Source organism: Triticum aestivum, chromosome 6D (genome assembly GCF_018294505.1).
Source record: "Triticum aestivum cultivar Chinese Spring chromosome 6D, IWGSC CS RefSeq v2.1, whole genome shotgun sequence".
NCBI classification, from domain to species: Eukaryota; Viridiplantae; Streptophyta; class Magnoliopsida; order Poales; family Poaceae; genus Triticum; species Triticum aestivum.
The window spans coordinates 261,295,961-261,322,181 of record NC_057811.1 but is presented as its reverse complement, the minus strand read 5'-3'; the positions used below and the strand labels follow the sequence as shown (position 1 = coordinate 261,322,181).

At 53.5% G+C, this 26,221-nt stretch overlaps 1 protein-coding gene across 9 annotated transcripts; it reads right to left on the bottom strand.

Annotated features, from left to right (window-relative positions):
* Positions 1–11,805: 11,805 nt before the first annotated feature.
* Positions 11,806–18,735, bottom strand: LOC123144597 (uncharacterized). Of its 9 annotated transcripts, XR_006471751.1 has the most exons (9): positions 18,579–18,735; positions 18,390–18,476; positions 16,760–17,137; positions 13,962–14,978; positions 12,920–13,523; positions 12,592–12,833; positions 12,454–12,506; positions 12,274–12,364; positions 11,806–12,192 (listed from the first exon to the last, which is right to left on the bottom strand). XR_006471751.1 is itself a non-coding variant. In XM_044563803.1 (4 exons), exons 3-4 carry the CDS (start codon positions 17,946–17,948, stop codon positions 14,542–14,544), a joined length of 777 nt encoding a protein of 258 aa, XP_044419738.1. In that variant the 5' UTR covers positions 17,949–17,984; positions 18,390–18,476; positions 18,579–18,735; the 3' UTR covers positions 13,629–14,541. The 9 variants fall into 9 exon arrangements, 1 of the variants encoding a protein (XP_044419738.1); XR_006471753.1 differs by lacking the exon at positions 16,760–17,137 and adding an exon at positions 17,874–17,984 and having other exon boundaries at positions 12,592–13,523; XR_006471756.1 differs by having other exon boundaries at positions 12,270–12,364; positions 12,592–13,523.
* Positions 18,736–26,221: the final 7,486 nt, after the last annotated feature.

The following is a 26,221-nucleotide window of genomic DNA, read 5'->3' as shown; positions in this document are numbered from 1 at the left end:
ATAGTCCATAATGCAATAAATATTGATATGAAAATATGATGTGAAATGGACGTATCAATGGCCAGCCACGATGGTGGGGCGGGAAGCAGCAACCGGGGACGACGTCGCGTGTTGTTCATTCCCGGCATGTCGGGCACCCTTCAGGTCGACGAAGCGTCGCTCCTCACGCATTGCAGCGTGATGGTGCCGCCGGACACGCGCTTGCCAGTTGTATGGCACCTGAGCATCGGGGGCTCATGGTGGAGCCTGTCCCCACCGTCGGCATGTTTTAGCAAAGCTTTCCGCCGAAGGAGCGGTCCAAACCATGCTACGTGCCTAGCAGCCAAAAGTGGTTGCACATCCTGGCGGAGGACAACGCCACCCGCATCCAATAGTGACGGCCGCTACCCGTGTCGTGCAACATCATAGATGAGAGGTATGCCTTCTGGGAAGGGCGTACCTTTGCCGACGTCGTGGTCGTGTGCCGTGCGCGGCTCGGCCTAGACGAGGACGACCGGATTTCACCATCGCGGTCCATGCCTCGATCCACGCCCACATCTTTGGGAGGTGGCAGTGATGCCAACAGCAGTGGGGGCCTCCGCATTCCTAAGCCGGTGCCAGTGTCGGATCTCGGGTTCCGGCAAAACCCTCAAGGTTCGGACACTGGGGTGCGCGCGAAGATTTCATTCCTACCGATCCACGCCCTAGCTCGCTAAGATCTCGCGGACGAACTCGACGAACTCACAACACAAAGACGCAAGATTTATACTGGTTTGGGCCACCATTGTGGTGTAATACCCTACTCCAGTGTGGTGGTGGTGGATTGCCTCTTGGGTTGATGATGAACAGTACAAGGGGAAGAACAGCCTCCTGAGGTTGAGGTGTTCTTGTGCTTGACGAACTTGTGTGGGTGAGATGCCTCTGAATTCGTTGCCCCCTACGATGGTGGCTAGCTCTACTTATATAGGCCCTGGTCCTCTCCCCAAATATTGAGCGGGAAGGGAGCCAACAACGGCCAATTCAAAAGGGGACAGCTAGTACAGCTTATCCTGATAAAAGTAGTCTTCGCCTGTAAAAGGCTCTGGCGGTGACGCCGTCTTGGGCTCCATCGTGACCTCCGTCTTGCCGTCCTACTGGTCTTGGTCTCGTTGCACCGATATGGAAACCTTTGCTTGATGCCTCGGTACTCCGCGCCTGCGCTTGCCCCTTAGCACCAAAGAGGAAGCAAGGACGCTGGCGCCCGCTTGGCGCCCGCCTGGTCTCGATCGTCATGGCTCACGTCACGAGGACCTCGCGAGGTTTGCCTTGCCATGATCTCTCCGCCCCTCGTGATCCTGCCTGGCGAGGCCGCTCCTGAGGAGGCCTTGCGTCGTCTGCCTCGTGAGGCTTGGCCCCTCGCGAGGGTCTTGAATGCCTTGTCGAGGAAGATGGGCCGTACAGGCCTGCTAGCTCAGCCACGCCATGGGCCGCAGGCAGGCAAGTCTGGGGACCCCCGTTCCCAGAACGCCAACAGTAGCCCCCGGGCCCAAGGCACGCTCGGGCTTGGCTTCGAGGCGAAGCCAAAGGACAAGCGCGGAGCGCCGCGGGCCCCAAAAGCCTGCGGCCTCGGTTGACGCGTGGTGGTTGATTGGACGTGGGCGTCTCCGCTTCCCCACGCTGCCTCGGCAACTGCCCGACTTGACAAGTCCTTGTGACATACCAGGAAAACCATCATTACCTGTGATCATGGGGGGCGCCGGTTGGCCTTCTTCCGCTATAAATAGGGAGTTGGGCAGAGCCCCCGTCGCCCATCTCTTCCCGGTCCGCTTGCTTCTTCCTTCTCTGCTCCATCACCGGCTCCAATGGCGCCGTTGAAGAGGTTCTCCGCCGCAGAGAAAGGAAAGGCCACTCGTGAGGGGCCCGGCTCCCCGGCGCCCAAGCGGGGACGCGGCCGTCCTCGTAAGCACACCGCAACACCCGACGCGGCCCCTCGCTCCCGGGGTGGCGCCGCTGCGCGTGGCGGGGGTCGCTCGGGTCGCGGCAGCCCCGTCGATGAGGTGAGACGTGCCGTGGTTGCGCGGCCTCCCCGGTCGCGCTTCCACTCGGCAGAGGTGCTGCCGGAGTTCGTTGTCTGGTCGGAGGATACGACCAGCAACTGGCTTCAGCTTCCGCGCTTCTTCGTCGATGAGCTGCCAGCCTCTAGTCCAGGCGGGCTCTGGCTGCAGGCGGACGGCTGCTGCAGCAGGGCCTCCTCGGTCGTGGTTGAGGTCTCTGCCGCGGGCAACATAGCCCTGGCCCGCGGTTGGCAGACGTCCGCCTGCGCGCGCGGCCTGGCCAGGCGGTGCACCCTCCATTTCAAGAACGACGGTGATGCGACCCTCTATGTGAGAGTGTTTGGGGAAGATGGTCGCCGCGCCGGGTGCTGCCCCGAGACAAACGACGGTGAGGAGGTGCTCAGCCTCGGCGACGGCCGCGACGAGGGCGAGGGCAAGCCCACCGGCCGCGCCTCGTCTAGCTACGGTGGCTCTTCTCTTGGCGCAAGCTCCAGCAGCGGCGGCTATGACCAGCCGCCACGCCGCCGCGCTTGCTTCGAAGGTGGTAGCGGGTCGTCTCGTCGTCGTGCCTCCGTGAAGCGCGAGGAGTGATCCGGCTAAGCTCGGGACGTCGCCAGGGGCCTGCCCCCGTGGATCGCTGCAGCGCCGCTTTTTTCGTTCTTCTTTTCTTTCCTGCATCAAAATGAAACCAGTATGGGCCCGGAGGGGCGTGTATCGAACTGTGGTTCCACAATCATTATGCTATGCTTGTTATTTCAGTGTTGTGTCGTTATTTGTGCAGAGATAACTTAGCCTGGCGCGTTCGGGGCAGCCTCCTCTTCACGTGGCACTTGTTTCCTTGTGCCCGTCTTGACTTAGTGGTTGCTTAGGAACTGCAAAAATTCGTTAGGAGGCTCGCTAGGAGACTTATCGTTCACCCGAGCCTTGACCCAGCGCTTCATATCGCGGTACCCATGGGGCACGGATTTAGGAGAGATGCGCCAGCTTGTGGGCTCGAACGAGGGGGCCTCGCGAGAAAGCAGACGGAAGGCAGAGAGAAGGAAAAAACGCAGAAGGAAAAATCGCTCGCGAGGGCACCTGCCTAGCCCCCTCACGAGGTGTGCGAGAGAGAGAACACAGGTGAACTAGAGTCAGAAATAGCGGCAAACAGCGACGGAACCAAATCAGCATGGAACACCAGAAGCAAACTTCGATTAAGAGAACGCGAGCCAACTATGGAAAGCAAATGAAAAGCCGCGTCCGGCACCTAGTCTAGTCTTCAAGTCTTCTCACCAGCGCGGAGCTGAGTGCTGCCACTAGGCATGGGAGGGAGCCCCCGAGGCCCGAAGGCGGCACTCCTGAGACTCCGGGCGTGTACATCCCCACTCATTATTACGTGAGAGTGTCACGGGCGGCGATTCTTCACAGGCACCAGGCCTTCTTCACAGGCACCGGGCCTTTCTTCACAGGCACCAGGCCTTTCTTCACAGGCACTGGGCCTTGCTTCATGGGTAGAACTTCCGGAGGTGCTAGATGTTCCAGGCGTTCTGGATGGGCACCCCGTCCTGTGTCTCTAGGCGCGCGGCGCCAGGCCTGGAGACATGGACGACCTTGAACGGGCCCTCCCACATGGGTGAGTGCTTATGCAGCCCTTCCCTGGAGAGGACCCGCCTCAGGACGAGGTCACCTATCTCGAGCGTCCTGGAGCGGATGTTGCGGCAGTGGTATCGCCGTAGCGCCTGCTGGTACCTTGCCGCCCTCAGTGCAACTTCGCGGCGACGTTCCTCCCCCAACACGAGGTCCATCCCCCGTGTGGCGTCCTGCTGCGTTTCATCAAACGCCAAGACCCTTGCGGAGCAATGCTTGACCTCGTGAGGGAGGACCGCTTCAGCTCCATAGACGAGGAAGAATAGGGTCTCGCCCGTCGGCTTGGTGGCGGTGGTGCGGATGGACCACAGCACGGTCTGGAGCTCGTCGTGCCAGCCCCTACCGTAGGCCTCGAGCTTCTTCTTGAAGGTCTTGGTCTTGAGGCCCCTCAAGACCTCTGCGTTGGCACGTTCGTCCTGGCCATTGCTCCTGGGGTGCGCCACCGAAGCGTAGCAGATCTGCGTTCCAAGGTTAGCACAGTATGTTTTGAAGATGTTACTGGTGAACTGCGAGCCGCTGTCGGTGATGATGCGGTTGGGGACCCCGAAACGGCTCACGAGGCCCTTGATGAACTTGACCGCAAAACCAGCTGGGATGGTGCGGACGGCTTCTACTTCCGCCACCTTGGTGAACTTGTCGATGGCGACGTAGAGGTAGCGGTAGCCCCCTGGCGCTCGTGGAAATGGGCCCAAGATATCCAGCACCCAGACCGCGAACGACCATGTGAGTGGTATAGTCTGGAGGCCCTGAGCTGGCTGATGGATCTGCTTGGCGTGGAACGGGCAGGCTTCTCAAGACTTCACCAGCTCGGCTGCGTCGTTGAGCACTGTGGGCCAGTAGAATCCGCTGCGGAATGCCTTGCCGACGAGGGTTCATGACGATATGTCAGATAGCAACTCCTTCCCCTGGCCTCTGGAAATGCAACGTAGTGAAACATCATTTGATCGCTTCCTGTGTAACTCACTGTCCCGGACGCAGTATGATGTGGCCTGCCGGGCCACGCGCTCCGTGTCCTCCTCCTTCTCCGGTAGCGTCCCTTGCATTAGGTATTCCTTGAATTCTTTGGTCCAGCATTCCTCCTGGGGCTCGAGCGCCAAGAGCAGGCGAGCGCCTGAGGTCGGGCCACAGGCCGGGGTTCCCATGGCAGGCGGCTGTGGGAGCTCCTCCCGCGGCTGAGCTGTGCTTGAAAGTGGTGGCGTCAGTGACGGTTTGAAGAGCCGCTCCTCGAAGACGCCAGGCTCTTGGGGCTGTCGCTTGGATGCCGTCCTGGCGAAGTTGTCGGCTTCCTTGTTGGTGCCACGGGGCACATGCTGCACCTCCAGGCCCAGGAACTGCTTTTCCATCTTACGCACTTCCGCGAGGTATGCCTCCATGTGCTCGTCCTTTGGCTCGTACACTTTCTTGGAGAAGTTGACGAGGAGCTGTTAGTCGCCCCTAACGGTGAGGCGCTTCACCCCCAGAGCTGTCGCGGCCTTCAGGCTAGCTATGAGGCCTTCGTATTCTGCGATGTTGTTGGAGACCTTCTCGCCCTGCTGAAAGCAAAGCTGCACAGCGTAGTAGAGCTTGTCCTGAGTGGGCAAGATGAGTACTGCTCCAGCCCCCGCGCCCTGATGCGCGAAGGCGCCATCGAAATACATGACCCAATCGTCTGGCGCCTTGCTTCCTGGTGAGGTGGACCGGTCTTCCCCTACTTAAAGTGTCGGGGCATCCATCCATTCCGCCACAAAGTCAGCGAGTGCGGCTCCCTTGATGACCCTGGTAGTGCTGAACTCCAACTGGAATGCCTGCAGCTCGATGTTCCACTCAGTGACCCTCCCAGCAGAGTTGGGGCTCCTGAGCACCCGCTCTAATGGGTAGGCTGAGATGACCTTGATGGGGTGGCCCTGGAAGTAGTGCCGCAACTTGCACGAGGCCACCAGGAGCGCGAGCAGGAGCTTCTGAGCCATGGGATATCATGCCCTCGCGTCCCGCAACACCGTGTTGGTGAGCTGGTGAGGCTCGCGTCTTGCGAAAGTTGGGGTGCCTCCTGAGGTGGTGGGACTCCTGGCGCCTGATCACTTGCGGGAATCTCTATGACATTGTCCTGCCGAGCTTGGTCTTCTGTTGGTGCCGCTACGGCTCTTGCCGTGCCTTCCTGATCTTGCGTCATCTCGGCTGGCGGCGTAGCTTGGCACGGCGCGCCCTTGGCTTGGTGCTCTTCCCGAACTGCCACCAACTCCGCGCTGGCGGAGTACGGAGTGGCGGCAAGATAGAGTACTAGGGGCTCGAGAGGCCGTGGCGCCACCATCATCGGAGGGCTGGTCAGGTATCTCTTGAGGTCTTCAAAAGCTCGGTCGGCCTCCGGGGTCCACTCGAATGGGCCTTTCTTCTTCATCAGCTTGAAGAAGGGTAAGGCGCGCTCTCCCAGCTTGGAGATGAAGCGCCCCAACACAGTCACCCGACAGCGAGCTTCTGCATTTCCTTGAGGGTCTGCGGTGGGCTCATATCCTCAATGGCCTTGATCTTCTCCGGGTTCGCCTCGATCCCTCTGTGAGACACGAGGAATCCCAGCAGCTTGCAAGAAGGGACACCGAACACACACTTCTCCGGGTTGAGCCGCAAGTTCACCTGGCGCAAGCTCGCGAAGGTCTCCTCCAGATCTTGGATCAAGGTTCTTGCCTCCCGAGACTTTACCACGATGTCGTCGACGTAGGCTTCCGTGTTTCTCCCGAGCTGCCGCCCCAAGGCGATGTGCATCAACCGCTGAAAGGTCGCACCCGCGTTACGCAGTCCGAAGGGCATGCAGGTGTAGCAGTACACCCCACACGGGGTCAGGAAGGCAGTATTCTCCACATCTTCTACCGCCATCTTGATTTGGTGATACCCCGAGAACGCATCCAGGAAGCACAACAGGTCGCACTCGGCGGTGGAGTCGACGATCTGGTCGATGCGTGGGAGGGGGAACGGGTCTTGAGGACACGCCTTGTTGAGGTTGGTGAAGTCGATGCACATTCGCTCCTTCCCGCCTTTCTTCGGCACTACGACGGGGTTCGCCAGCCATTCGGGGTACCGAACATCGCGAATGGCACCCACTGCCTCCAACTTGCTGGTCTCCTAGACGATGAAGGCCTGCTTCTTCGTGGACTGCCGTCTTGCTCGTTGCTTGACAGGGCGCACATTGGGGCGTACCCTTAAGTGATGCTGGATTACCTCTCTCGGGACCCCCACCAGCTGATTGGGCTCCCATGCGAATATATCCTTGTTTGTGCGCAAGAATTTCACCAACGCTTCCTCTTGGCTCGGGTCGAGGCCGGCACCTATGGTGAAGGTGGCTCCCGAGGACCCGTCCTCGTCGACCGGCACCTACTTCATTTCCGCCTTGTCTTGGGTGAACAGCTGCTTCTTCTTGGTTGGTGCAGCCTCCTTGGCTTCAGGGGCACCGGCGCCGACGGGCTGCGCCGCCGCAGCGGTCTTAAAGGCAAGTTTGAGCGCTGTCACGGCCTCCTTGGTGTCCCCCTTGACAGTGAGGACACCTTTGCTTCCAGGCATCTTCATGAGGTTGTAGGCCGGATGAGTCACCGCCATGAACTGGACCAAAGCTGGGTACCCGAGAATGGCGTTGTACGGGAGGCCGATGCGGGCGATGTCGAAGTCGACTAGCTCAATGCGGTAGTTGTCGCGTGAGCCGAAGGTGACGGGGAGGCGGATCTGCCCCAGGGAGCGGGCAGCGCCGCCACCAAGTCCTGAGAAAGGCTTGCTGAGGCTGAGCCGCTCGAGCGGTACGTGAAGAAGGCTGAAGGCCTCCACGGAGAGCAAGTTGAGGCCAGCGCCGCCGTCGATGAGGGTCTTGGTGACGGCCACGTTGCAGATGGTGGGCGTGCAGAGCATCGGAAGCATGCCCGAGCCGGCGGTGGTGACGGGGTGGTCTTCTGAGCTGAAGGTGAGGCCAGCCTCAGGCGCAGCCCAGCCCGGCGGAGCCCTCGAGTGCTTGGAAGTGGAACCGATCTGGTGGAGGAACGGCTTGATGTGGTGATCTGAAGGCGGCGCCTGAGAGCCACCTAGCAGGGCCGCGACCGCGCGGTGCGCCGGTGCCGCGTAGTGCGCAATGAAGAAGTCGCGCAGCTCCTCCCAAGACACCACCGTGGATCCGGGGAGGTTGGGCAGCCAGGCGCGCGGCTCGCCGGCGAGGGCCATGGGAAGCCAGTTGGCCATGACCTCGTCGTCACCCTCGGCCTCGAGGACGGCCTCCTCGTATGCCAGTAGGAAAGCCGACGGGTCCGCCGTGCCATCGTAGCGCGGCGGCATCTCCGGCTTGAACTTGGGTGGCCACCGCACCTGCCGCAAGGCGGGGGCCAGGGCTCGGAGCCCCCTGGCCCCATCGTCAACGCCGGCCATCGGAGCCGGTAGCGGGGTGCCTGCCATGAGGACGGAGCACGGTGGCGACGGAGCGCAGATCGACGGAAGGGAAGCTACGGCGCACCCCTACCTGGCGCGCCAAATGTCGGATCTCGGGTTCCGGCAAAACCCTCAAGGTTAGAACACTGGGGTGCGCGCGAAGATTTCCTCCCTACCGATCCACGCCCTAGCTCGCTAAGATCTCGTGGACGAACTCGATGAACTCACAACACAAAGACGCAAGATTTATACTGGTTCGGGCCACCGTTGTGGTGTAATACCCTACTCCAGTGTGGTGGTGGTGGATTGCCTCTTGGGCTGATGATGAACAGTACAGGGGAAGAACAGCCTCCTGAGGTTGAGGTGTTCTTGTGCTTGACGAACTTGTGTGGGTGAGATGCCTCTGAATTCGTTGCCCCCTACGGTGGTGGCTAGCTCTACTTATATAGGCCCTGGTCCTCTACCCAAATATTGAGCGGGAAGGGAGCCAACAACAGCCAATTCGATAGGGGACAGCTAGTACAGCTTATCCTGACAAAAGTAGTCTTCGCATGCAAAAGGCTCTGGCGGTGACGCCGTCTTGGGCTCCATGGTGACCTCTGTCTTGCCGTCCTGCTGGTCTTGGTCTCGTTGCACTGATATGGAAACCTTTGCTTGATGCCTCGGTACTCCGCGCCTGCGCTTTCCCCCTTAGCACCAAAGAGGAAGCAAGGATGCTGCGCGCGCTGTCGCCCGCCTGGTCTCGATCGTCATGGCTCACGTCACGAGGACCTCGCGAGGTTTGCCTTGCCTTGATCTCTCCGCCCCTCGTGAGCCTGCCTGGCGAGGCCGCTCCTGAGGAGGCCTGGCGTCGTCCGCCTCGCGAGGCTTGGCCCCTCGCGAGGGTCTTGAATGCCTTGTCGATGAAGATGGGCCGTACAGGCCTGCTAGCTTAGCCACGCCATGGGCCGCAGGCAGGCAAGTCTGGGGACCCCCGTTCCTAGAACGCCGACAACTAGGGATGCCAAAGACGAGCTCGCACGGTGGCGGCCTGTGCATCCCAAAGCTGGAGCCGGGGATGAGCTCCCACGGTGTCCTCTGCCAGTCCCAAAGCCCGAGTCGGGGATGACCTCGCGCGGCCCCCTGCTCATGCCCAAGCCCGAGCCTGGGACGGGCTCTGGCGGCCTCCTGCCCGTGCCGAAGCCGGAGCCGCCACTGCTAGCGGAGTATAGGGGTTGGTGGTCAATGAGCACAGTGACCCTGCAGACCCGCCGAGGCTCCTCCTAGTGTTGCGTGAATCGACAAAGGGGCCGCAACCCCGCCCCAATGACCCAGTCGACACTCCGGGGCTGCAACAGGCGGTCGTCGCCTCGGTGGTCGGCGTCACCATCGACCTCGTGAGCGAGGACGATGATGACGGCAAGCAGGAGGAGGACAGCAAGGAGGGCTCCTTCGGCGGCAACAGTGGGTCCGACATGGACGATGATGAATAGTAGATTAGGTTTCTGAACTAGCTTCATTTTTTCAGTAACTATGTTTAGGGCTTATGTTTGTAAAAATTATAAACTTTAAATGAAATTTGTGTTGTTCGCATGTTTGAATGTCCAATTTTTGCCAAGTTTGCATGTCCATGACAAGTGGTGACCCACATTTCATTAATTTTGTTAAAATAATGGGGGTTGCTACTCGTCGGCCGGCGGATCTTTTTAAAAGATCTGCCGCCTCGCAAGGCATCAGATTTAACACAATCTAGTCGCTAAACGTGCTCTTCTACCTTTGCAACAAAGGCCTTGTTGCAGAAACAACATTTCCATAGAGGTTGTGTTGCGGATATTTTTTGCAACATCGGTTGTGTTGCGGATTAATTTTTTTGCAACATAGGTCGTGTTGCGGAATTTTTTTTATGCAACATAGGTCGTGTTGCAAAAAAATTTCTGTCTTTCTTTCTTTCTAGAACATAGGTAATGTTGTGGAAAATTTTGCAAATGAAAAAAGTGTGCAGAAACACTGTGATGCCCGGATAATTAAGCTACAGTAGTCCTCTGTTAATCATGCCACGGCACCAGGATTACTGTTGTTAAACTCGCGTTGACTCAAAATCGGCTCATATTCAAATTTAAATTAAAGTCAAAAATAAAAGTTTCAAATGTAAAAACTAAAATGTGCAAACTGTGGAAAATAATTCATAGTTAATATTGGTGGAGAAACCACATTTTTATAAAGTATTGTAATGCCCTAAAATAATTAAAATAGTGATAAGACAACATATTTAAATGTTTTTCCAATTACGAGAAATTCAAACAAATTCAGACGCCTCCCAAACTTTTTGTGGCAGCGCCGAATATTGCAATACTAATTATGTGGCCATCTACACTTTTTACCAAACTATTTTGCTCACAAACTAATATGCAAAATAGGAGCTAAAAACTAAAATAGAAAATTTTATGAAGAAAACAAGAGAAAGGGAGAAAAAGCCCCTGCCCCCCTCCTGGGCCAAACCCCCTCCCCGGCCCAACTGGCCGCAGCCAGGCCAGCCCATCACGCCCCCGTCCCCCTCCTCTGTTCACAGAGGAGGCGTGGACAGCGCCGACGGCCGCCACGACTCCCGCCATCACCGTGGCGCCCATCCACGCCCCCTCCGGCGCCTATACCTCCCCCCTGGACGCTCCTCTCTGCCTTGGTCGAACCATAGCCGCCACTTCTTCCCCCCTCGCGCCGTTGCTCGCTCCCCAGCACACACCCGAAGCTACCGTCGCCGCGCCATCGTCACCGTTGCGGCCACCGTTGTTGCCTACGTGCAAGAGGACGTCTAGGAGGATCGTGATCACGGGCTTCGTCCGTCCCGGGCAGCAGCTCAAGCCAGGACGGCTCGTATGCTCACCATTGCCATCTTCTTCATCACGTACATCGCCGCCGTCCATCGTCGATTCCCACCATTTCGGTCCACCTCCGGCCTCCCCGAGCTCGTCATCCGCACGGCTGTGAGCTCCTACTCCATCCCCCCTCCTTGTACACTCGATCCGTTGCCGTAGTCGTCGCCCTCCAGCTCGTCTGAGTTCCCTCGTACGCGTACGCGTACGTGCAATAGCTGCTCCTGTTGCTGCGTTGCCGCTGCCTTAGCTGCTGCGTACTGTCGCTGCTCGCTGCTCCGCTAGCCCCTCGCCCGTTGCTGCTCTACCATCGCCGCTGCACTTGCCCTGCTGCTGCTCGTCTCCGTGCCGCCGCACGCTGCCCCGCACCGTCTCGTCCCCGCGCACACCTCGCCTCATTGCTGTCGTGCTGCGCCCCGCTCGCCGTGCTGAAGCCGCAACTGCCGCCTGCATCTGCCGTCGTTGCGTCCCGCTCCGCTGTCGCTCCCCTACTTCCCCCTGCTCGTCGGCCACCCTCTCCCACAGCCCGCTCGCCCAGCCGCCGCCGCTCGCGTCCCGCTGCGCCTCCTCGGCCATGGCCGCCGGCCGCCCTCCTGCTCCCCAAGCGCCGGAGCCCCGCCTCTGCCCGCTGGCCGCGCCCATCCCCGCGCCGAGCCCAGCCTCCCCGCAGCCGCCACCTTCCCTCCGCCCTGCTCCGGCCAACACCCGTGCAGCCCTGGCCGCCGGCATCCGTCCCCGGCTCCCCCTCGTCGCCCGGGCGGGTTTGGCCTCCGCCCGGGGCAGCGCCCGTTAGCCACGCCCCGAAAGGCCCCTGGGCCACTGGCCTATGGGCCCCAGCACCCTGGCTCTTATAAAAAACTAGATAGGGGGCGCGGCTTGCCGCGCGTTGCCTGCCGAACGACAGGGCAAACAATAGCACCCAGGGATGTTAATGGAGATGATCCTAACATGTTGAAAACATAGATTATAATGTTAATTGTTCAGAGGTAATAAAGCCTGAATGTAAACTGCATGTGATCACGTATGGGAACCACTTTGTTCGACGTAGATAGAGATATGATATGCTCATAATATGTCCATTACATGACAGGAAGACGTGGGGAGTTACAAAAGCATGTGGTTTGCATCTAATCTGCAGTAGCATAACAGAGGGTTCCATGCATTTATACATAGCGATGCGCCCAGAGGAAGCTAATACGGACGCAGTATATACAGCTGCAAGATCAAGCTGTGTGCATGACAAAAGTGACGGGTCCTGAATCTGGGAAGGTTCGATGCAACATAGACATGGAAAACGGCTTTTTCCATCGGGTTGTTGCAATGATGGGAGCCTGAAAAAACATATGAAGTTGTGAACGATAATTTGTGAAGCTCTTTGAAACGGGTCCAAGAGATGATGCATGTCAACCTACAATGGCGTATGTGCCGCTCTATTTTCCAGGGAATAGCGCTCGACGCGCGGTCCTCATCTTCTTGTTATTTTTAGAAGGCACTCGATGGATGCTGAATATTAGTAATTGTGTAGTTAGGACATAGAAGCCACAGTTGGGTTGTATGTGAAGACAACGATAAGAAAATGGAATGGAGAGCACCTATTATTATTTGCTGTGATCGGGGTCGATGCACTTTCTCCTCCAGTGGTATCCTGTGGGAAAGCAACTAATAAGAGAAACGAGCATGAAGCATGTGCTACCACATGATAATGAAGATACCTTGGCGAATGGTCTTACCTTAGACAGCATGATTTGGCTGGCATGTACAGTATTCTGATGCGTAGAAGGTAACACAACAGCTTCTTGTTTAGCCTTAGGTTGGGGACCTGGTTGATTACGGTCAGTAAAGAGAGTTGGTCATGCAGGGCGCTGGCCTGGTCGTAGAGTGTCGACGACCAGAACTCCTCAGCCTGAAGTTTTCTTTTGCATTTTTTCAGCTCCGCGAAATTTGCATCATCTATCGTGATTATACCTATTTTCTGCAGTTATCCAAGGGCGGCAACACACATAGATTCAATGCATGGTCCATGAAATGCGAAATTTGCATCATCTATCGTGATTATACCTATTTTCTGCAGTTATCCAAGGGCGGCAACACACATAGATTCAATGCATGGTCCATGAAATTCCTTTGTTGTGCTTGACAAGCTTTTGCTGTGTGGAGGCAGGTCAATGGAGACAGAGATGCCCACATCGTCGCTACCAATGTCAGTGAAAGTGAATGGATGGATTGTGCCACCAATTGTTTCAATTGCTTGTTCAAGAATGAATTGCTTGTTGATGGTGACACAGATAGGATATTGCTTTGATTTAACAAATGGTAAAATGTAAATATCAGCATGCAATGGGTTATGAAATCGACGGATGAAGAGGAGAATGAGATGACAACAACTTGGAACTAATCGGAGAAAAGCCCTTGAACAGCAGCTCATCATTCGTGGCCAGCTTGATGGACGAGGTTGTCAATGCAGAGGAGGATTCATCCATGGCGGCGGCAGGACTGGAACAAGAGGTTCGTGGAAGGGAGAGGGGAATGGATCTGGAAACATGGTATGCAAAGAGAGCTGGTATATAGTTAACCTAGTTGGGTGGGCCTCTTTTGATGTGCCACGCCATTGTCCTTGTGGCTTCCGGGCTGTCTGTACATTGGGATATGTGCCTTAAGTGGCCTGTAAAATTATTGATGCTATGTGTTGTTAGTCAAAGAAAATGGAAATGTCGATAAGGTAAATTAGATGGGAATATAAGCGGCCAACTAGTATCAATGTGCCCGATTAAAGAGAAGCAGTATATTGTGTCTGACATAGCAGATGGCATAGCATCGATGCAAACCATACAACAGAGCATGTTCAAACTAAGGATTGCATAGCCTAGAATAGCATGACGACAAATATAATTTACATAGTTAATTTTGATAGGCTGGGAGATAATGGACTATATCCCTGGTACACACCATATAATTTACATAAATAAGTTCAGTGGGCTGGGGTAGTGCATAATAGAGTAGAGTAGTGCAGCACATGCCACATAGTTTACATAGAAAATAAGTTCAGTAGGGTACTACATAGGAGAGCAACGGTCGTAGCGCAGATGTAAGATGCATATACCACGTAGTAAAAGATAGCAAGCTGATACCACCGAGCGATCCTCAAGAGAATCACGCTGGCATGTTGGTGATGTTGTATCAGTAGTGCTCCTTGAGCAAAGTGTCGTAGTCTGTAGAGCAATTGCCTTCACTATCAAAGATCTCCTCATCATCCAAACAACTTCTCATGTAGGGTGGATGCTCTGGTGGCACGGGCTCGGGGTCCACTGAACAGTTGTCTTCATCATCAGTAAAACCTGGCTTTGGGTCATATGGATATGTCCCAATGGACTGTAGGTACTCAACAGCAAGGATAGTGTTCTGCTCAAGGTACTCACATATGTGCTGAGCATTCTGGAGAGTCGCATTGAGCTCAATGCCTGCCTATGTTGATCCATGGGACATGCCCTCATCAATCAGACACTGAAGTTGGATGGTTGCTGAAAATCCAGTATCCAGTGAGTTATCCCAGCCTTTGCTGAGCTTTTTTATGATCTCGTGTTTCTCACTAAGCTGCTTCAGCAGTATTTGATGGACCTTGTTGATGGATTCAATGACTGCATCCTTTTCAGCCAGCTTCTCCATCATGTCTCTATTTGTCTTCATAATAGAGTCAAGATGTTGTTCTTCTCTTCTAGTTGCTGCACCAGAGATGTATTGACCTTTTTCAATGATTCGATACTGCGGTCCTTTTCTTTCAGACGCTGACGCAGTGACTCGTTGTTAAGCCTAGCAGACTGAAGTTTGTTATAGCTATAATCACTTGGGACCACATTGTGTTCCTTCTCCATGAATTCCATGGCTTTACGCGCAACATGATTCTGCGCTTCTTCCAGATCAGTGAAAGCAAAGGTTGAAATATATGTCTGACTAACAGGACGCTCCAGTTCACTGGAAATTGGATGGAAGCCGACTGTGACTTCAACGCACCCGAGATGAACTGCACGTGCCGAGTAGGCGGCCGCTGGAAGGCCGACTTTCTCAAACATAGCATCTAGGATGACTTTGGACAGAAGGTTCACAGGATTCATGTTGAAACCTGGTCCAAAAATCATAGCGTAGTACGAGTGAATGCCATAAAAAACAACACTTATATTTAAAATGGAAGAGTAAGCAAGCAAGTCAATGCTTTGGATGCAATCGAACATATGATTCTTCTTCGCTGTCTACTGTAGTTTGTGAGAAAGAGAAATCAATACATGCAGTAAATTCAGTGGGGCAACAGGTATGTAATTTATAAAATGTAGTTAGGTTTGAGGTTGTGTTTGGAAGGGGAGTACTAACGAAACAAGAAAGAGAACGAAATATCTTCTCTGGAAGGGCACTGGATCATAAATGTCTTCTTTTTTATTTTATATGCATAAATGAAGTGAGAGCTAGGATCTCATTCAGCAGAGGGCATGAATTGGAATAAAACGCAGGAATGGTTAATTTAGTCCTGACATTATTCTTATCCATACAAAAGGGCCGGTGATTATCCTGTTGCTACAAGTCGATCTGGTTCAGTAATTATGGAAGGACAGGGGATAAACCAACAATACTTAAATGTGGGTATGCATATGGCATAACAAATTAGTAGCTTTATTTATAGGATATGTGTTCTATCTAGGTGCATGTCTGTCCACATTAAGTTCTGGGCCATTAACTCGCAGCTCTCTGTTGTAAGTAGGGTTAAATTTTAGAAAATACCTTCTGAGAAGAATCGGCCGTTAGCAAACGATTTAGCTGGCCTAAAGTTCTCAAAGATGGCGGATCGAGGGGAAGAGCTTGGGCAGCAAGAAGGGGAGGAACAGTACTTAGGAAACCTAGCAAACCCATGTCCAAAGAACAACCAGATCGAAATACAGCGGCGGGAGGAGAAATACCTATCGTAAAGATCAATCGTAGCTAGATGTGCCCTTCTTCATCTCATACCGCTCGTCGATTTGAGCAGTAGTGTGGATCTAGGTATACGTCTAAGGGGAAGTGAGAGGAGCGAAGCAGGGGAGTGAAATGGAGGAAGGGGATGAGAGCGGGTGGCTGGATGCGTATGTGGGACGGTGAGTGAATAGAATCACCTCCCGCACCGATGGTGAACAGTAGAAGCCGCCACTGCAGGCAAGTAGGGAGGCTGCACGTGCTCCTTTCGGGTGATGGTGATCTAACCGGTGGTCTAGCGATCATCCGGTTCTCTTGTACCAGGACTCCTACCCACCCATTCGGATACCATGGGCCCAGCCAAGAGGAGCCCACCGGGCAGCGAGAGTGACTTAACACACCAGCATACAACGCATAGGAAAAAGGAAAATGCAATCATCGCTAATGGGTTGTATCTCTCCCAGTGATCCAAGATGCTTTTGGGACGGGCCGACGATAACCAACTGCGAAGGAGAAGGTGATGTTTTTAGAGGAATGTAATTTAATAGGGAAAATTGGCTCAGCACACCTAGGATAAAACAAGGATTTCCCAAAAAATAAAAAAGTAGAACAAGGCAGTTATACAGGCGCATGTACCAACCGGGATTACAGTACGTGAACCAAAAGGACAACAGGTAAAACAACAAATGCCTGGACTATAGGTTTGTTGTCTTCATAGCTGGTCATTTCAATTATAAAGGTCGAGGATGTGGCCATCCGAGTCACCATCGTTGTGTTCCTTTGGATAACCAAATGTAACCCTGAGGTGCTGAAGGGCGTCATGTGAAAGCTTGCTTAGCCGAGCAACAGCATGCTCAACTTCTAAAATCTTCCTAGCCAACTCAACGCCTGGTGTGGGGCCAGCTGGAAGTGACTCAGATACAGCCAAGGAAGATATCCGATCACAGGTTGAGAACACAGTACCTATGTAGTTACCAGTTGTCGTCGCTAGCCCTTTGATCCTTTCATCTTTCTCAGTTGTAAGTTGGTCTCCTCTGATCTTTTCAATTCAATATAGTTGTAGTCTTGCAGGACCTTCCTCTGGTGATCTTCCGTATAGTCTATTGCCTTTTGAGAACTACATCTATTGTGCTCTGCAAGTTATGCAGGGAGAGCTCGAGAGCTGGACCGCTGTAGACGGGTGCCGCAGATGTTCTTTGAAGGGATAAAATGTAACATTACTTACAAACTGGCCCCTTCGATGTGCTCGAGAGTGATAGCGTGGCGCTGGAAGGTCGAGTTTATCTAATATACCTCCGAGTACATATGTACCCGAAATCTCAACGATCTCCATATCATCGTCTATGAAAAAGTGAAAATCACTGGGTGAAGATGAAGCTATGATAATACTCACAAACAAAGGATATGTATAATTAAATAGGCTGAGCACAGGAAGCATGGTAGAGATCAGGCACAAAGGACGGTGCAAAAAGGTTCTGTAACAGTAAATACAAAATGAGGGAATCGCTGCCTTCATGTCATTAAACGATAAAGGACATGTTCGATAGAGCCTAGTTTAACCTAGATGGTAACAGCACATAGACAAAAGCAGGCACATCCTATACACACAATAAAAGATATTCCTACGGATAATGAAGTTGGTGATATCCTGCGGTAAAGGATATTCACCATCACATTCTTTTTTGCAGCTCCCTTGCGAGACGGCCGCTCCTGTATTCAATTATATCTGGGAGATCTCCAAAAGGGAGGTTCCAGCCGCATTTCGCATTTGTTCAGAAAAGTAGTACATATCTCTGGTAGATAGGTGCCAACCTCTGGTAAGCTTCTTGCCTTTGATTTCTGATTCTTTGAGCCGTTTTTCAAGGAAGGTGATACGATTTTCCTGGCGCTTTGTTTTTGCATAGTTTATGTCTCTGACAACTGTGTTGGTCATGGTCTCTATGTATCTGACTGCTTTAATAGCAGCGCTATCTCCGGCAGTGACCTCATCTATGCAATACTCTCCAGGCACAGACACGTCGACAATTGAGCCTCCAGGATCCAGACTAGAAGTGTTGAAGTTAACAGTAATGCGAACCTTATTGTCCTCATGGACAACATTCTCATACTGGGGTGGGCCTACGCCAAGGTTTGCAAGGAGCATCTCAAGCATCACCTTGTGTGGAATTTTGAACACCCTTGTAGCATCCTATAGTACGACAGGATGTGAATTACCAACAGACGAATAGCGGAACACTATCATATGTATAGGAATGGTTCTAAGAATAACAAGACGGGCAAGAGATGGTTCGATTCACTCAATCCACTTAATCAGCCAAGAAGGCAAGGACAGAGTAGGTGCACTGAACTGTGTGCAACCTTTCAGTGGTAACAGACCTAACTGTAGCCTAACCGATCTGTTCTATCAAAATTCATGGATTTTTGTTTAATCAAACTATCTATCTACACAAATCCAATTTCTTACTTCAGTTTCTTTTTCGTCTGGTCCAACCTGTGTCCAGGGTACATATCATCGTCTATATATCTAGCAAAGAGAAAACATTTTGCCCCTACCATGGAAACTAAACAAAGGAAAGAGTATGGCTGGACCAACCTGGGCAAGCGCTCGCAGATTATTGTTGGTGGAGGCAGCCGAGCTCGAAGAGCCGTGATCCTGGAGCTCCTAGGCAGACATAGAAACCTGAAAGTGCAATCAGTGGATCTTGAAGATCAAGAAGACGAAAGCATCAAGCGAACTGGAAAAAGGAAGCAAGGTCATCTGGCGATCGAAGCGCGGTTGTACCTTCACAGAGAAGCCGAGTCAGGAAGGGGGAGGTGTAGGCGCACACCAGAGGCTCGATGGCAGGCGGTGGCGGCTCGGCGAGAGGCCAGGGCAAAACACAACCGAGACGGCGAACGAAATGACGCAGGTGTGACCTAGTTTGGATAAAACAGAGAAGGAAATACAACGAGCCTTTGCCTGCAGCTTTGGCGAACGGAAGCCCGAAAGAATTTAAATGGGCCGTATGCTTATTCACTGCGTCAGGCATCTCTACATGTTAAATCAGCATGATCCCGTGCGGCCCAATACCAATTGGGTCGGGCCATGAGCGAGGCTGAATGTTTCAGTTTCTTCAATTAGTTTTCTATTACTTTTGCTCTTTGATTTTTATTGATTTTATCTACCTTCTTCCTCAGAAGTAACTCGTAATTTAGAAAGGTTCGAAATATTAACGAAAGTAGACGATGTAAAACAAGTGTTCATTATGGAAAAAGAGAAAACATTTTTTGAATTAGAATAAACCTTTTTTTATTTTGCCGAACAAATTTATACGAGAATTTTTTAACAACGAGGAACAACTTTTAATATTTGATGAATAAAATTTGAGAACGATGGACATTTTTTCAACTCGCTGAACAAGATTTGTATTCTAGATTTGGTTTGATACTGAATTCATGGGTAACCAAAGTAAAAATGTTATTTTGTGAGTATCACCCCTCCATGGGAAAAGCAATAGCAGCTACCAGTACAACAGAAGCCAAGGCCGGAGGTGTGGTCTAAACTATTATAACCTCATGAAAATCCACTTGCAACGAAGAATGCAACGGCAAAACAAACGAAAAGGCATGGTATAAAATGTTGATAACCGACCACATCACTAATAGACAACATAGCGGTCGCATCACAAGCTTACAATTTAGATGAGCATCAACATAGCATGAGGACAAGCAGACATACATTTAGGCAAATAGATTGATCAGCCGGGCAACTGGAATGTGCAGAAACGTAATATCTTATCGTCTTTTTGAGAGTAGCCTGAGCCTAAGGAAAAAGATCACGAAGGTGTAGCTAATATAAGATGGTCCATACATACTGGTATATTTACATTCATCGTAATAAAAAGGTTTATGCACCAAAAGACCAAGAGGGTAGCCAGCAACGCACAGATCAACTGCAGGGAACATCTACATCGATTTCATGAGGAGTTGAATAGCAGTGTGGCTTCACGACGGGGTAAGCGGATCCATGACAGAGAGGTTCGTCTTCAGAGCTTCGAATGATTCAATAGCATCAATGTCAAACGCCGGCCACCTTCCAAAGAAACCGTCAGATGAGGCACGAACATGAAACGTGCATTTCATGCCAAGCAGGCCTACGAGTTCGGGAGGGGTTTTCCTGAGCGTCGAGGCATGTTGTTGAGAATGACCTGGCCAGCAGATCGACCCACAATCTTTTGCCCTTTCGCTCCAAACAATTCAAACTCAGCCTCTCCGCTTCGATCTTTCGCAAGGACAATAACGTGTACCTGGTCATTAGCAAAAAAAAACTATAAGGAAAGCAAAAGGAGCACTAAGAACCAATGCAAATTTGTGCTCTTTTTACCCTATTGTTGCACTGGTATATGAACAGCTACGGCACCCACATGTATATACATCTGGCTGAGTGAGCGACGTTGCAGCCGGCATGGACATATAGTGGCAGTCCGTACAGAAGGTGGCTCGCCATTTTTTCAAATGTGAAACCCTGGTAATTGACACATTGCATCAAAACGTACCCGCCTATAAAGCAAAGGAAGGCAGTGCGTCAGCAGTATTCTTGAAAATGCATAAATCATAAGTACTATAGACAAACAGTCAATACTACCAGGGACTACATGGTTACCTCCTTGTGATATAGATTAATGTTCATGGGGTGGGTTAATAATGCCGTTGGAAGGACATCAGCATGTTAGGTTTGGAGGATAATCTTAGATGGTGCGGGAAGGTGTTCAATTGCTGGGAATGAGGGCGGGAGCCTGACAAACAAAGACGCCACAGTACATAAGTATAAATTAGAAAGAAGAAATGTCATATGAATAGCCCAACACTCCTTACCTGCTCCTAAATACATTTATATCTGGTATATCATGGTTGACATACCATTTGTAGGCACATCCTCTAGACAATTCTTTGGATCCTAGTTTATGGCAAACGTCACGATCATTAAGCACACAAAGGCAATAAGAAAGAAGTACACACATCCATCAGTCTGTTTCTTGGCGAACCTTCATTAAAAAACGGTGGCGCTAACAAAGATGACTACAGCTGATTCTGTTTGACCCATGAAATGAACACTTCCTCCGTTAAATCGAATAGCTCTTTCACCCCAGAGGGTTATTCCAAGCTCATTGCCACTAAAATAGTACGAGAACAGAAGGGTACAGGTAGAGATAGAATGAGCTACTGTGAAAAATGGCTAGTACCAAAATAAAACAATACATGAAGATAAGAAACCAGAACACATACTTATGATTAGAAAGGAGTACACGTCGCTTGAATACTTGTCTAAGTGTGTGAGGCACCCGAATAGCTTTCACAGGAGAGATTGATACGTCTCCAACGTACCTATAATTTTTGATTGTTCCATGCTATTATATTATCTGTTTTGAATGCTTAGTGGGCTTTATTATGCACTTTTATATTATTTTTGGGACTAACCTATTAACCGAACGCCCTGTGCAAATTGTTGTTTTTTTTGCCTATTTCAGTGTTTCGCTGAAAAGGAATATCAAACGGAGTCCAAACGGAATGAAACCTTCGGGAGAGTTATTTTTGGAACAAACGCAATCCAGGAGACTTGGAGTGGACGTCAAGGAAGCAACGAGGCGGCCACGAGGTAGGGAGGCGCGCCCCCCACCCTCGTGGGCCCCTCGTGGCTCCACCGACCTACTTCTTTCGCCTATATATACTCATATACCCTGAAAACATCCAGGAGCACCACGAAACCCTATTTCCACCGCCGCAACCTTCTGTACCCGTGAAATCCCATCTTGGGGACTTTTTCGGCGCTTCGCCGGAGGGGGAATCGATCACGGAGGGCTTCTACATCAACACCATAGCCTCTCCGATGATGTGTGAGTAGTTTACCACAGACCTTCGGGTCCATAGTTATTAGCTAGATGGCTTCTTCTCTCTCTTTGGATCTCGATACAAAGTTCTCCTCGATTCTCTTGGAGATCTATTCGATGTAATTCTTTTGCGGTGTGTTTGTTGAGATCCGATGAATTGTGCGTTTATGATCAAGATTATCTATGAACAATATTTGGTTCTTCTCTGAATTCTTATATGTATGATTTGATATCTTTGCAAGTCTCTTCAAATTATCAGTTTGGTTTGTGTCTGTGTACAAAGTAGGGGCACTCTCTTTTTACCCCTTTACTTGTGCACGGGCAGTTGGAGCCGCGCCCGCGGCCACACTAAGAAGGGTAGAGGAAGGAAGCCGAATCACAAGGCGACCAAAGGCAACGCCAAGACCAAGAAACACCAAAGAGCAAGAGGGCGAGGTGGACTTCCCCGGCAAGACCCTTGCCGGGGCAACTTGCCCGATGCCAGCAGAGCAAGCCACCCTTGAGCCCGCGGGTTCCAACACCACCAACCAACTACATTGGAACCAAGGCTCGGGAGACACCTCTGTGGTGGCATGCAGATCTTCATCAAGATCATGAACACACAAGATCAGATGAGGACCATAAGACGACGACCCTCGGCGAGATCCTTGCCGAGGAGATCCATGAGACCCCCAGCAAGACCCTTGCCGGGGACGACCACGGTGCCGCGGCAAGAGCCTTGTCGGGGCCCCGGCAAGGCCCTTGCCAAAGACACTTACGGGGCCGTGGCCAGGCCCGCATCTACCAAGGCTCCACCACCGTCCCCATGTAGCTGCCAGCTCAACCAGCTGAGCAGGCACCTGCGTGGCGACGAGCGGCCTCCACGACCAACGCAGCAAGCACCTGTGTGGTGGCATGCAGGTCTTCATGAAGGCTCCACCACCGCACCAGCCCAAAAGCCAGCCAACGTGGCGCCACGACGCCTCGTCAGCTCGATCGCGTGTCGAAGCCAGGCGAGGCGGCGACAGTTGGGACGTGCTTCCTTGCCGTCCCCGATATAGCAAGAGGGACACGTCGGCAGCGCATTAAATGCGTTTGTCCGATGGTGCCTGAGGATAGACTCATCCACTGTACACCTTTCCACCTCCTGTGTGCCACTGTCGCAGCCCCTTTTGCCTATAAAAGGAGGCCCGAGGCTACCAGGAGAAGGATTTGGATCTTTTGGGCAAGTTGCACCCCGTAGCTAGCTCAAGAACACAAGAACACTCGAATACATCCACCAAAGAAGGACTAGGGTATTACGCATCTTCGCGGCCCGAACCTGGGTAAACGATCCGTGTGCTTCCTGTCAGACCCGCTCTTTGCACAACCCCGCGCCCGCCAACCATAGAAGGGATCCCAGTGATTCCATAGGTGTCGATTTCCCCCGACATCTTTGGCGCGCCAGGTAGGTGGCGCAGTTGTGAAAATCCGGTCTAGTAGTTAGCCTAGTAGTTCTTCATCGTCATGGCTCCCAAGAAGAAGGCGGTCACGGCGGTCGGTTCGTCGGGAGCCGGACGGCCCGTATCGATGCGGGCAAGCAGCGGGCCGGTCGCGGACAGAACCCGAGGCGCGACCCGCGAGCACCAACATCGCTCTGCCAGTCAGAGCCTGGCGAGCAACGTCGTTCGTGCGCAAGACGACGGGCCGCACGCCGCCAATTCCAGAGACGGAGCTGGGCCCCCTGCAGGCGGCGCGGGGCCCTCCGGGGGAGGCGCCGTGCCACCCACGGGCGGTGCAGCGACCTCCAAGATGCCCATGCCGGCGCCCATAGCGCGCTCTTCCCAGGGTGTGCGCGATGGGCAGCGTCACCACGCCGATGACCCCGGGCGCTGCCGTGGGAAGAGTCCAGTGCATCATTTGCGTGACGAAGGAGGCCAGCATGCCCGCCGAAGTGCTAGCGAAAATGGCACACAGCCACCGGGCCGTGACAGAGCTCCTTCTAACGTGGTTAGAAGTCGGAGCGCGCCACGGTCCATGCAGCTTTCGCCGCCACCCACGCCAGCAGAAGCTTTGGCGCGCGCGCCGCTGCTCCTCGACTTCCCTCCTGCTGCGAAAAAGCTCGACGAGTGGAGAGCCACTATCCGGAGCCTCGTCAGCATCGCCAACAAGGACGAGCCACGGCCAGCGGGGCCCTCAGACTGGCGCTCCGTCGAACCATCGCACGCCAGCGGTGGAGGGGCCGGAGGTGCTACGGCCATGGTGCACTCTCCTCCTCCACGCCAGCCACCGCGGGTGTCGACCCGTCGTGATGACACTAGTGATAACATTTCCATAGCGTTGTTTGACCCACGGACCCACCGCGACCAGCGCCAAGTTCTTCGGGAGCGAGCCCATGAAGACGCTCGAACCACCACCGAACACCGGCGCGACACACGCCACCAGTCGGATAAGCGGGCGGGCCCCGCTATGGACCACCCAGCACCGGGAGGCTCCGGCGGCCTACCTTACGAGGTGGGTTGCCCAGCCTTTACCGGTGAGCTATGGCAGTTCCAGTGGCCGTCCCACCGCACGTTCAAGCCCGACGTCGGCGAGAAGTACAACGGCAAGACCCATCCGTCAGAGTTCCTCAGCATCTACACCATCGCGATGCAAGCCGCTGGAGCTCGTGACGACAAGGTGCTTGCCAATTACTTCCCGTTGGCCCTGAAACCCAATGTCATGTCCTGGTTGATGCACTTGCCAGCGGATTCCATTTCTTCTTGGTCGGATATGTGTCATGAGTCCGTTGGTGCCTTCACTGGAGGCCACCAAGCTCATGGCTAGGCGAGTGATTTGCATATCATTCCCTAGAAGGAAGGTGAAAACCTGCGCAAGTACATATAGAGGTTCAGCCGAGTGCAATACAACATCCCAGACGTTCATCCCACGGCCATGATCAGCGCATTCCATCAGAATGTGTGTAACCGCAAGATGCGCGAAGAGCTGGCAATGAACAAGGTCAAGGATGTGGCCGAACTTTACGTTCTGGCCAACAGATGCGCTCGGGACGAAGAGGGGAGGAAGTAGCCCGGCGAGGACGCCAGCGTGGAAACCGACTCTACCGACGAAGACACCGCCGCCCCGACGAAGAAGGGTCGGCGTCGCAACAGGAAACGCAAGGGCAAGGCCGTGCTTGCCGTCGAGGGATCCGACGACACCGGCGCTACCAAGAAGGCCAAGGCAGACGACCTCGGCAAGGAGATTGCCGGGTGCGCCGCTTGCCGGGCCTTGGCAGCTGCCGATAAGCCAGGAGGCTCTGACAAGCAGTACTGCAAGATCCACCGCACCAAGGGCCACGACCTCTAGAACTGCCGACAAGTCAAGCTGCTTGCTGAAAAGCAAAAAGTCGAGTATGAGAGGCGGGACAAGGAGAAGGGTCAGGATGGTGCCGAAGGATCCGGCAAGAAGTGTGGCGGCCAAGGAGGTCGCCACGGCAAGGATAACCAGCAAGAGAGGCCCGCTCGGGGCCGCGACAAGAAGCAGGAAGACGACGATCATGACGAGGACGACGAGCCCGGCGAGCATGAGTTTCAGAAGGCTACGAAGGCCATGTGCGTCGATGGTGGCGCCTCGCTGCATACTTCTCACCGCCAGCTCAAGCAGTGGGCGCGTGAGATCACAACAGCGGAGCCATCGTTCGACGCTCAGAAGCCGCTGAAGTGGTCCAGCACGCCCATCATCTTTGACGCCGAGGATCACCCTGACCGCACAACTGCGGTCGAGTGTTTGCCGTTGTTGGTTTCACCAACGATACGCAACCTCAAGGTGAACAAGATGCTGGTTGACGGCGGGGCTGGTCTGAACTTAATCTCACCCGTTGTGATCAAAAGGCTGCAAATTCCTGATGGAGACCTCGCGGAGCCGGGCACGTTCCAAGGGGTCAACCCGGGAAGGAGCCAGCCGAAGGGGAAGGTCATGTTTCCTGTGATGTTTGGAGGCGAGTTGAACTACAGGATGGAAAGGATTGTCTTCGATGTAGCCGAGATCCCTTTGCCCTACAATGGGATCCTCGGCCGCCCGGCACTAGCCAAGTTCATGGCAGCGTCGCATTACGCCTACAACACGCTGAAGATGCCTGGGCCGATGACCATCATCACCGTCCCCTGCGACAAGAAGGATGCGCTGATCTGCGCCGACCTACTCTACCGGGAAGCAGTTGCAGCAGCTGCCACCAAAGCACTTGCTCCTGCCGCTGAAACCCCGGGAGGGAAGAAGAAGAGCAGCAAGACCTCTCGCACCCACTCCGGCAAGCGCACCTCTTCGGAGTGTTGTGCTACCATCGAGGACGTGCCAGAGAGCTCCACCGGCAAGAGCAAGAAATCCAGAGCTGCACCACCAGAGACCAAGAAGGTGTCCGTCAAGGAGGATGGGACGGGAGGGGCTTTCACCATAAGCTCCACCCTCGACGGCAAATAGGAAGGCGCGCTCGTCACTTTCCCGCGGGCGAATGTCGATGTGTTTGCATGGCAAGCATCTGACATCCCCGGCGTTCCCAAGGAAGTGATTGAGCACCATCTTGCTGTCTGCCCCCATGCGCGACCCGTCAAGCAGAAGGTCA